Genomic DNA, 12,931 nt, shown 5'->3' on the forward strand with positions numbered 1-12,931 from the left:
AACGTCGTAAGACGAGCGTGTGTATACCTCTATATATGTATGTATGTATGTATGTAGGAGTATACAAGCACAGGAGTCATTTTGACAACGTACTTTCTACATCGTTATCTACGATCCGCTCAGCTGATCACAACGAACATATATGTACGTTGAATCGGATCGAGTTATGAGCATTCTCAGTATCGGATCGATGTTCTCTTCGATAATATTCACTATTTTGGAAACGCGTCTCGGTCGTGTCGAACGAACATAATTATTGCGCGAAGATGACAATTCGTTTCAGGGTACCGTTTGTACGCCCAGTTTTCGATACCCGATAATCCGATCCTGATATGCTTTATTATCTAATCCCGCGCGTGCAACGTTGGAGACCAAAACAGTCTCAGCGGACACACCGCGAAGATAAAACAGTCTTTGCGTAAAAGGAGTCTTCGTATGCGTGGCGCGCGTCGATGTTACGTATCTTAATATTTATTATCTAATAAAACAAATGAAATTCGCCGCCGTCTATTATCTAATTAGTAACGCGTTGGCAATGTGCACTCGAATATGTGCCTTAGTTCCTTGGTATGAACCACGCTTTTTTGGTCTTCGACGCGCGAAGAACGCGGACAAAAATTCTCAAACATAACCTTTTAAAACATTATATATCCTGGAACAATATGTACGAATTACATAGGGTAGTACATCAGAAATTAAAATACTTTCTTCACTGTTAAAGATACGAAAAAATGTAAAAAGTGAAAATTATGTTCGATCGTTACTCGACGCATGTATGTTATGAAAAACAATATCTTGAATTTATGGTTGTATTACAAAAAAAAAAAAAAAAAAAAATGGTTAAACCTGTGTAATTTGTAAAATAATATGATACTTCTAAAAAAAATTGTTATTTATCTCAAAAAATGTCTGAATTTTGATTTCTACATTTTTTCGTATCTGCAATGGAAAAGGAAATACTTGCATAATTAGGTGTGTCATTTCTGACAGATCATCTTGTATACATTACCAGTGCTACCAGCGACAGATATACCACTATCTCGTTATATCACTGATTACGTGATACGCGTCGAGAAAAAGCTTCATCCTATACCAATACCAATAATTAATGATTATGTTTTCTTTTCCTAAAGCAATCCATATCACACTGCAGATTCTTACTTTATAGTACGTCTAATAATATCGAAAATTTCGTTGCGCCTCCTATAATTTCATTCTTCAGATATCTATAAATATTGCTAACGATTACTGCAACTACTTTATCGATACAGCTCTACGAATCCAAGAAACTGTTTACGATTAGAAGAAAGATGATATTGAAGATTTTTGTTAATTACTAAACACGTTTCTATGATCGTGTATGTGCGTGTTCGTGTATTAAGATTGGGTATAGTGACGGGTTCGACGGAATATTAAATACAGTCGCGACAAGTAATTAAGAGCAGCATTTTCAGCAAGCACAAACGAATGAAACTTCAATGGACTGTCGATTGATCGATTAGGGGCACTGTACTCTCTGATATTGACCTGTTCGAATCGGTGTACATACTTAATTTGTGCTCGTAGAAAATTCATCGAAGCTTCATCTCTAAACACTTTCCATTATACATATTTTATTTTCTTTCTCTTTTATTCATTTTTTCGTTTTATGTACAAAGCCTAACGTACAACGAAGTAATCTGAAATTTTACTACATTTTTATAATATTATTCGGGTAAAATATATGTAATTTTGTTAATGTAAAGAATGTTAATTGCTAGTAAATTTATGGAATTAAATAAATTCTTAGAGAAAAGTTTTGTAGGATTTAATATTTCTTATTCTTTTTTTCTATCTAGTATATTAATTAATAATCTAACATCGCAGATATCGATCATGCTTAGGATACAGAAAGATCGTTGGACAGAATCACTTTAAAAATTCGATCGATCAAGGATACACGCCTTTAAATTTCGAAAAGAATTTCACAAAGTGGCTTAAAAACTTTTATTTGGCCGGGTGAATGTCCGAAGCTGCGATTATGTCTCATTATGGCACGAGTAAAAGCGCACAGCGATAAAATTTTCCTCTAGACGTATATTCGCCTTCTTTTATCGTTCTGATAGATTATATATGTATATATGTATATACGCATATTTTTTTGAGCAACAAAATAAATATTATGCGATATATAATTGAAAGACCTTAGTCAGTCGAAATAAGAATTAGTGATACTCTAGTCACTAAATTATTTACATTACTATCACAATGCAATATTAAAATTAATAATACACAGCTAAATGTTTCGATATATCGTCTCTATTATTGCCGATATAGAAACGAAACTACTTAATAGATAAAATAATCTAGAAAAAATAAAACGTTGACTAAAAATTTTTTAATTGTTCAATACTCTCTGTGTACTGAAAAAGATATATATATATATCAATTATTAAATTTTTAAAACCTAATATCAATTATTCATTTTTTTCATTCATTCAATTATTAATAAATTATTAAATCCTAATAACACGATAATTTTCATTCGTTACTTCCCTTTCTTAATTTACTATTAAATTTACTATTTATTAAAAGAACCGTTAAAAATACGTAAAAACGAAATTTAAACTTTTGAAAGATGATCATCACAATATAATTTATTTAATACTATACATACATACATGTGTATTCTGCACTGTTTACGCGATCGATGCATAGATTTTTACGCGTTACAATTTACTTTAATAAACACGATAACTCTGTTTTTGCCACTTGACTATTCATGCAAACGTATCGTGCGATGGCATGTACCTACGTGTCAACGAAAAAAAAAATTAAAGCAACTTAATCTTGGAAGTATGGAAAGTATGAATTAATAAGTCAATGCGACTTTTTTTACCGGTTAGTTTATTACCGGGAGAGAGTCCAACAATAAAATTTACACTTCAATGAAATTCCATCTTTTTTATTCCATCTATGACTCGTTCCACGAATGATATATGCTCGAATCGTTCAGGCGTTGTATAATGTGACATAACCACAGCAGCTTTTACGTTAACCTATGACACTATATTTTGTTTTTTTTTTCTCGATAAATAGTAGCTTCTGCAGCGATATACGGATGTAAATATTTGATAAGAGTCGCTGGTTGCACGCCGTGCCAGCCCTCTTTCGGATCTTATGGTCAATTGTATAATACGTCTTGGATAGCTGGATAGCTTAATCCATTGTTATACATATTGATGCACGGAGTATTGCATAATACTAACAAGTTCCTTATAACGCGTCGATAAGAATCTCGCGCATCTTTATCTTGCCTTTTCTTTTTCCTTTCCTCTGACATTCACATGATCGTTACCGATAGTGATGCTAATTAATAGCTTGTTCTTTTTTTTTTTGTTAGAAATGATGATAATGACGATGACGATGGAAATAATAATAATCAATAAAAATTAATAATTAATAATGGTAATAATATAATATAATATAATTATAATTATAATATAATATAATATATAATAATATATATAATATAATATAATAATATAATATAATATAATATACTATTAATAATATGTCTTTACTTTGTGCGATCGACCAAGTGCAAACGCTGTCTAAAAGGCGGCCAGCGGCAAAAGGGATTCCGCTTTCATTGATTCGAAATCAATTTATAAATACGTCTCGCCTTCTGCCCCGCGTCGGTCAGCGACGATTTTATTAAACAGGTACATGCAATGAATTTTCCTCGCACTTGCGAAGATGTCGCCGCTTTAATATCCAGCATGCTTCTATGTAATGTAATATGTTTACCGTGTTTGTGTGTGTGAACGGCGCCCCCGGTCGACCGCACGATCAAAAATTGCATTTCATTAAATCGATATGAGATCGTTTTGGTATGATAATCCCGGCCATTTAATTTCTCTGCGACTTTTCTTGTTTCTTTCCCATCCGAATCTCGGCGATCGTGCTGGGACACACCAGAGCCCATGGATTGATTATCCGGGGCGATCGCTGTCTCTGCTGTCATTCAATATAGGATTTTGATCGCCCCTAATTGGCTCGCTTGTCGAATCGATCGAATGTCCGGTTAATACGCGCGCGGACTATGCTCGGCTATCGCAGCCGTACAGTGTTGCCAATGGGGCGATGGGACTCTTTTTACACGGCCATTTCAGCTGTCACTGCGCGAGATCTCAACGATACATCGGTCCGCGAGAGACGAATTGCGAGCATCGTGCGAAGAAAATCCGCCGATTCGATCGGAATCGATCGTCCGATCGAATCACCGTACATACGTCCATTCTGGCAACACTGTAGACGCGAGAACGACGTTTTCTTTTTCTCCTAATCATTCGTATTGTCGTTGGAGGATAGTCGGCAGAAAATGATCGGGCCCAGGTTTTCGTCCCCGGCGTTTGAACGTTTTCAGGCGATCTATTAAATGCGATTACATATATTTTACAATAATAACGAATCGAGTTCACGACTCGATGCAACGAATTCGACTAAGTAATATTGACGTTTACTTCGCGAGGAGATACGTATGAAATATATTTTCAGTACCTATCGGCTAGCCACTTTGATCGAAACGGGAGAAGGGCAACCAGTATGACAGACGGTGATCGCGAAGATACGCGTCTATCGTTTAAACGAGTCGTCCCGCTTTTTTCCGGAACACATTTGCTTCGATCAAAACGGCCTCACCGTTGTTTCCGTATATGAAATAAACCTGAGGTATCTTTAAGTCTGTAAAGCTTCCGTTACGAAACTTTTAAGTTCTCGTTCTCGTTCCGTTCTCATCGCGTTTAAATGTTTCTCTTTCGCGTTAAATGTCCATCTTTTTTGCTTTTTTTCCCTACAAACTTACCTTTGTTATTCTTTGTTATTTTTTCGTTTTTTTTCTGTTTTTTATACTTTTTTTTTCTTCGAATTTTTATTTTAAGATAAAAGTACCAGAGAATATTTGGCATTTCAGATGGCACAATCGTTTAACCTTGTACTGTGAGTTTCCACGTTAGTGCCTTTATTTGAATTCCCGCCAAAATTCTCTTTTCGCTTCTGACACTTCTCCACGCAAGAAATGATCTAGCGTCAGTTTGTTCGAACTCCTTTCTCTGTTCAAAGGCATAACGGTAAAATCAAGTTTTTCCTTTCTGGATGATGCTCGTTCGTTTAGGACAATGTTTCCGTTTCTTCTACACGGATACGAGAGAAATTAAAATTTCGTCTGACTTGTGCCGAATAATACCACATACTTGGCTCGTTGTAAAAGATCGATCTATCAAAATTTCTGTAAATTTCAAAAAATTGTGGGACCGCGGGGTACGTGTATTTTCTATACATGTATAAGAAATAAAAATAATGACAGAAACAAAAGAAAAGTAATTATTCTCGTAACGTACTAAAAATAACGGTATCGCTGATTAAAATTTGAATAAAAATTAAGATATTAGAGTGTGCAGGCTGTGCCTTAAAAGCGTCTTAACAAAAGAAATATTTAATCGCTTCTTTGACATTAAACATACGTAAAACTGTGTTAAAAACACACAATATTTGCCTATAAAAAGAAAGTTTAAGTTAAAAGATCTTTGTCTAAGATTTTGTGTAAAAAATTCTTAATCGCATGATATATCAATGTTGTACTAATAATGAAAAAATATTTTGTAGAAAACAGAAGTTTTACAAAATTTTCAATATAATGTTCTAATTTCGTTGCCTCCGATATTTTTTTCATTTCTTTTTAACGATCAATAATCAAGGGATCCACTTTTTCAAACTACCCCTTGTGTTCCTTCCACTCGTAGCATTATTCGGCGTCCTACTGTAGTTTTCCGGAAAAGTATGCCGATTTTAATCGTACGGCCGAGAAACCATTTTGGTTCGGTAATTTTGATTTAAAAAAAGGAACCTATTTGGACGGCAATTACTTTCTATCCTATGCACGCTCGCGGTTTGTTCGCGCGAGCTTGCACTCAATTCGCGACTTTCATTTCCTATTTTTTCTTCGCTTATTTGTTCCTTGACATTCATTTCGCAAACTAGTTCACGAGGAATCATTCTCCGTTCAGAATGTTCCTACGAAATCCTCCTTTGTAAAATCGTAACAATTCAATGATCTTGATCATTTCTTTTTTTCTAGGATCAGCGGGCGTAAGTTCTTGCGTTCGATCGAGCACAGTGACATCGACTAATACTTTATGCCGTTCTAATTCGTCTATGAAATTCTATTCTCAGGAAATTCACTGAGACTCGATACGAAGGCCACGGGTGAAGAACACGATAACACGATAGCATTTCCCGTATATTTTGTAGAGTAATTTCGATCAGTGTCGATCGATTCCATATGAAAATTATCTTATCGTTTAATTTTCGAATTAAAAATGTATTTTATCGTAGTCTTTGACGACGTTTTAAGTTAATGTTACTTGAGTCTTATAAAAACATTGTGGATTGATCATCTGTTTGCAAAAGGCGAATCCTTCAAACTGCTTCATATTGAAAAGATCAAATTAAAGGTGAGAAAACTAACGAAGATGGGACCTGTCGTATTTTCACCGCGCGGTCTTCGTATTGTTATGTGTCCGCTACCAGTCAAACCGATCGAAGAAACAAAAGAAAATAGATTTTTTCTAAGTACGTAGATAATGTATCTAGTATTAAAAAGAGAAGAGAAAGAAATAGAAAAACTATTTCGCAAGATTTATACAATCCTCGTGGTACGACAATGACGAACTGTGTTTAAGCGACTTGTTCTCGACGAAGAGAATCCTGAACTCCACAGATCGATTGAAATTTGGTAAACACGATCGGAGATACGACGGCGTCTTTGGTTCGGAAATACATGATTCTATGTGCCTGTATGCGCGTGTCGCGAGAAAACGTAATGTATCGCCACGATAATAATATAATTGGTCTGATTTCGTGATTCTTCTTTTTCTCCGCGGAATTTGACACGGTTTTGCACAAAAAAGAACTCCGTAATTGACACTTCTCCTCCCTTTTCTTTCTTTCTTTTTTTCCCTTTTTTTTTTTTAAATGTTTATTCGCCCGACGAATCTCTTAATCTCAAGTAACGTTAAAGTGTTAAAACGGGCATATATATGTATATACTTACAACGTTAATATACATATAACTATCATATATAGATATATATATTAAATATCGATACACGATTCGAGAGTGATATAAACCGTAAAATTATGCGAGCAAACAAGGATAAAACACGTGTGTGAGGAGAAAAAACATCGTCGCGCGATTAAATTGTACTAGAAAAATGAGCATCGATTAACACGATGGAAGTAGTCTCCTCTCCGTAAATACGAATTAAAATAGAGAGGGAAAGAAACGAACGGACGTTAAATATATACCTACAGTCTTTGAAATACCCTTTGAATTTTTTCGTTTCGGTGTTCGTTAAAAAAAAAAAAAAAAAAAAGGAACGAGACGCTGGTCTCGTTAACAGAAACGAGTAACAACGGTCCTAATAATATCAAACATCAATGACAAAGAATCAGTTTAAATTAGTCGATGAGACAACAACGAAATCTATCGCTACGTTTCGAAGCAACCTCTTCCAAAGCGAACATAATATCGTCGTCTAGAGACTTGATGCGTACGAGTTCACCCGTGTATCACGTCGCAAAATTTATGGAGATCAAATGATTTCTTTCTTTTTTCTCTCTATGTGTGTTCCTTTTTTTTCCTTTTCTTTTTTACTCTTTATTCTATTATCGTCTCTTTCGATAACCGAAAAAGATGATTCGTATATAAGTTACGCGCGAGTCGTGCGAACGATCGAAAGCGAGAAGGGAGCACATTTGACGATGTTGGTTTAAAGTAGAAGCGTCCCGCGATAGACAGACAAAGAAGTTGCTGAACGTTTAATATCTGCCTCACAAATTTTATATGTTTCATTTATGTTTTTCCATTGTTCTACATACACGTGTATATATATATATATATGTATGTATGTATGTATATATATATATATATATATATATACACACGCATTTATACACATATGTATATAATCAGAAAGCAAGATCTTGAAAAGAGAATCTCGCTGCTAGGGTACAATCGATCGATCGATTCAACTGCGAAGCCTATCTATCTATACCGAAATTTCGTGCATGCAGCTTCATATTCTTATTATTCGTTTTTCCTTCTATCGGCGAACACGGTCTTAGGTCGTCGAGAGGAGGCTAGCAAGCAGCCTGAGCCTGACACACACGATGGTATCTTCGTGGTGTGTGTGCGTGTGTGTATTTTTTCGTATACGAAGCTCGAAACGATATTTTAATCGTTTTCCTTCGTTTTTATACCTCCTTTTTTTGTTTTTTTTTCGTATAATTTTTTATTCGTTTCATTGAATTACTTTTTAATCTGGCAGTATAACAATTGGTGTATAAAATTTTGCTTCCGCGCGTTTGCCCTTCTTTCTTTTCCCTGCGTTTTTAAACCATTACCTTATCGACACGTCGTATTATTTTCGTCGCTTTTTGTCGACCCGTCGTCATCCCAATAAAATTCATGCCTAATTTATAGTATCGGCCCACGGTGATTCGCCTAATTAATTCGATAAAATTTCGAGAAAAAATATCACAATTGCCTGTAGGTTCGCGGCGAATCTTCGTTCTAGACATGCCCGCCTGCGTCCTTCAAGGAAGAACAATCGGTCAAATCGAATATTCGATTTGTTTTCACGGTCTTCCGTTCGTCCGGAACGCGCGTCGCGTACGTCCCCCACGCTATATTACATACGACAAAGAAATTATACTATATCGACCCCCCACGAAACGTGCCATTCGCAAACGAATATTTCATGTTTTAGCTAAAGCCACGGAACGCGAGACTTTTTACGCGAGTCGATAAATTGATACGAAGCGAATCGCGCGAATATTCGTTTATTGGAAGTATACTTAAAAATGACTCGCAGCGAATACAAAATCACGAATTATAAATTCGCGGATTTATGAAATTTTTAAAAGCGACAGTCTCGGGTAACAAGAATGAAACGTTCATTACGCCAATAAATATGTTCCTCCATACATATTCATCGAATAAATATTAAAAATTTCAAGGCGATCGTTAATTTCTACCGATTAAATATTTCGACACAACTTTTTCTGGTTTAAAAACATTCCCTTCCCAATCAACTTTCTGGATAGTATGCGCGTTAATTTCGAATATTCGTTCGTTTCGTCTCGCATCAATTTCAAGACCAGCTGAAATGATCTTACGCAAATATACGTTCGATAATATTTCTAAAGATCGGCGAACATTCGTTGACGAATACGCGTATGCGAGAGCACGCGAGGGGCCACCGTGAGGCAAACGGACGAATAATCAGCCGAACAAACGAACGGCCACGATGTGGGACACGCACGCGTGACACACGGACCCACGGGGACTCTCTTTTTCTGCGAGGATCGCGTGACAATCATCCACATCCCTCGAAAAGGCAAGCGAAGAGAGCCCAGCGAGGAAATGGAGCCTAGACGCTCTCGTCGGATGAAGGAAGACCTATTGTAATGACCTAAGAGTCGGTTCGGGAACCAGCACGTATTTTCAGAGGCACGCGTGCTCATCCGTACGATTCTTGAGTCGCGTGTCTCTTTGTTTTCCTTTTTTTTTCTTTACCTAACGAATCACGGAAAGATTCTTTTTTTTTCTTTTAAAATTCTTGTTTTTTGGCGAACCGGAAGCGAGGTCATGTTCCGAGCCCTCTTACATTCCATCAGAGACAGGAAGAGAGAAAAGACTACATAGAGATAACAAAGAGAAAGAATGGAGAAAGAGAGACAGAGAGGGCGCGACAGTCTAAGGACGCCTCGTCCAGTACGCCAATTATTCGCTATCTACTAATCAAAACCCCTTATTACGGCTAAAAAGACCCTGACGGAGTTTGCCAAGTGCTAGACGAGAGTGATAAGATATCGTTCGACGATCGGTCAACGATCTTCTATTTCTATTTCTTTTTTTCTTTCGTTACAACGTTACACTCGATTTTCTTCTTCTTCGCTCTACCATCGCTCGACAACGCAACATATATCTGTGTATTTTAGACCAAGTCAAACACGATTCTTTCCTTTACGATTCTATATCCTTTTTTTTTTTTTACCACGTAGTAAACAAACGCGAGATCAGCCCTTCTAACCACCCGCCATCCGTCATGGGATTGACGTATTTTTCTTGACCCGTGCCCCTCTCATCGCCTCGTTTCCATAAAAGAGGGAAGCGAGGAGAACGGCGAGGAAACACGACGGGTTTAGCGAGAAGAATAAGAAGAAAAAACAGGAAGAAGTGGTGTTTCGCTGTTCGATATGAGCCGCGCTGAACATCACAGACCACACAGAGATCGTTCTTCGATCTTTGGCGCTTTCTTCGTTTTTTTTTCGAATCTATTTATATATGGATCCGGTCGAACGGAAGATGGTGGACGATACTGCAGGATACGTCTTCGCTGTCCCGTGACCATGATACAACGCGAACCACGCGAGAGGAAAACGCGCTTTCATCGCGCCTGTATCAAGCGAGTGGTCGCCATCGCCGCGACGACAACAACGTCACAATTGACGACGACGACGACGACGACCGTTCGTAACTTGACTTGTTACAACTCGTGGCTGTCTGTAACTGTTCGACTGTTGTGGAAATTTGCAATTGTTGTTTGCTGGCAGTTGGCGAGAAGTTTAACGTAGCATTGGCAAACTCTGGGGTCGGCTCGGCGACGGTCTCCGCCCGCGGACATACGAACGGGGCGGCCGCTTGGCCTAGTCGCCGAAACGGCTGCAGGCCTTCTTCCATTTGCATTGTGTGCACCATTGGTCACGATGCTCCATACCGTAGACCTTGCGGCATTTCTTCGTCTCGCCGCGGATCCGTCGCGGCGACGACGGCATCTTGCCGGTAGACACCGTCAGCAGGCCTATGTTCTGCTGATACGCCTGGAACGGCCGGGGCGACAACTTTATGTGCTTGATCGGTGTACCCTGTTTTGTGAAAAGAGAAATCAAATTTTAGTAATCGCACGTGGAAGGGCTTTTGTAATTTGGTTCTTTCTACGTTTGGACTACGGTTGGACTGCGTTTATTTGGCTCGTTTGAATTTACTGATTTAGCAACTAACGTAATCTTGATCGATAATGCACGGTGTGTATTAAAACGAAAGACCTTTTTTTTCTTCGTGGTTTCCAGGCTTTTGGGAAACAAACCAACCGTTCATTCTGCTAAACCATGCTTCTCAAAAATTGCTCGATTTGAAGAATTGCTCGAACTACCACAATAAACGTGTCCAAGTCGGAATCGACACGAATGTAATGCGACGTACCGGCGATTGCGAGATGGCGAACGCAGTGTTCCGTTCTCTGATGCCCACCATCACGTTTTCTGTGCTGGTAGTGGCAGAAGTGGCCTCTAAACGGAGCTGTTTCTGGTATTCCGGATCTTCGTGCGGAGGCCTGGCCATGTCTCGATGTGACATCGTTGGCGGAGAGCTCATGTGATCGACCGTCACCTCTTGATAATAAAATTCTTCTTCGTGGTCAGAAATGTCGTCGTCTTCCTCGTTATCATAGCCATTCGACTTTTTCGGCCTGAAACATAAGCGTGATCCTCGTTAAAGGTGCCTATATCAGCGCGTGCGAACGTACATACAATCTGCTCGCGCGTGAACGAAAACGATCTACTCTTCCCGATGTTCACGAAGTCTGGCATGTCCAGTAGTTTTATCTTATCGCTTGGTTCAAGGTTAATGCTTGGATGGCGAAGGCTTTGAAAAATTATACTCGCGGCGATAGATACCGGGCCGTTCCAACTTTGAGTATTGTAAGTTGGTAAGTAGCGCAGATGTGGTGAATATAGGATTGTTTCAAGTTGACAAATAAGATAGATGGCTTATCTAAAGATGAAAGATATCGTATCTGTTTTCTGATTGCAACTGGACGAAGATGTTAGAAGAAAGGATAAATAATCGAAAGAGTATAGATATAGATCTTGCAGATAACCTGTGACCATATTCACGAAACGAGGATTAATCGTGGCGCACACGAGTTCGTGCAACAGACGCGATAAAATATAGCGCGGTGTGCCGAGAGCTCGTTAGATTTTCACGAGACTTGTTGCGTCTTACGGTACTACGCTTAAACTTACCCCAAGTGTGATTGACGCACGTGCTCCTCGATAAGCGCCACAGTTGCTTTGATTTCCAGGCAACCTGGCCAAGTGCATTTGAACACTATCGCTGCGTTCGCCTAAAATCAAAAGGATCGAATAGATTTATCATCTGTTAGTTTCTACGTTAACATAGTTCGTACTGTGACAGAAGAATAACAGTGATTGTTTCAAATGTTAGACCGATGATAGGAATGTTGAATTGATAAATACGAAGATGATTGAACGTTAAAGCGATAGCGTTTTTAGTATCCATCGTATATCTTCCTCCTCGTAGAGAAAGAATTCGATATCTAGAGCGAAGAGAATTTATTAACACGTCGATTAGCGTTGTTGCGTGCAGTTGTTCGCAGTAGTGAGTTGCAAATCCGTTCGAAACTCTAACACACTATATCGTAAATGTAACATTTCGAAAACGTTCGAATCGAGCCAAATTTCACGATTAATTCAGAAATCTATACGGCTGTAAGTGCAAAGTTGGAAAAATTTTTAAACCACCTCGGATCCGCGAGCAACTCACCTACTCGCGAAACGCGAATTTCAGACAAATACAATCGGTGTTAATTTCATATGATTTTCGAACAGTCTCGATCGTAGTGCCGAAATATTTCGTGAAGGATTTCAGACGTCCTCTAACGACGTCTCACGGTCCGTCGACGAGAGCGGCGTAGCGTGAATCGTACGTATATCGCGCGAAGCACAGTGGCGCACGGGCGAAAATCGATGCGCGGCAGTCGGCGCGTACGCTGCGCGCCACGTTTCTTTGTTTATATCGGGCCGG

At 38.4% G+C, this 12,931-nt stretch overlaps 1 protein-coding gene across 2 annotated transcripts in view; it reads right to left on the reverse strand.

Moving 5' to 3' along the window:
* Window positions 1–8,309: 8,309 nt before the first annotated feature.
* The window catches only part of LOC100746230 (zinc finger protein 395), a 92,341-nt gene continuing 87,719 nt past the window's right edge, over window positions 8,310–12,931 (reverse strand). For both annotated transcript variants that reach the window (XM_024369406.2, XM_003491470.4), the window contains 3 exons: window positions 12,130–12,230; window positions 11,309–11,573; window positions 8,310–10,971 (listed from right to left, as the gene is read on the reverse strand). In XM_024369406.2, coding sequence (XP_024225174.1) covers window positions 10,753–10,971; window positions 11,309–11,573; window positions 12,130–12,230 — 585 coding nt within the window. In that variant the 3' untranslated portion in view covers window positions 8,310–10,752. The remainder of the gene's footprint in view (window positions 10,972–11,308; window positions 11,574–12,129; window positions 12,231–12,931) is intronic.

Source organism: Bombus impatiens, unplaced genomic scaffold (assembly GCF_000188095.3).
Source record: "Bombus impatiens unplaced genomic scaffold, BIMP_2.2 scf_0565, whole genome shotgun sequence".
NCBI lineage: Eukaryota > Metazoa > Arthropoda > Insecta > Hymenoptera > Apidae > Bombus > Bombus impatiens.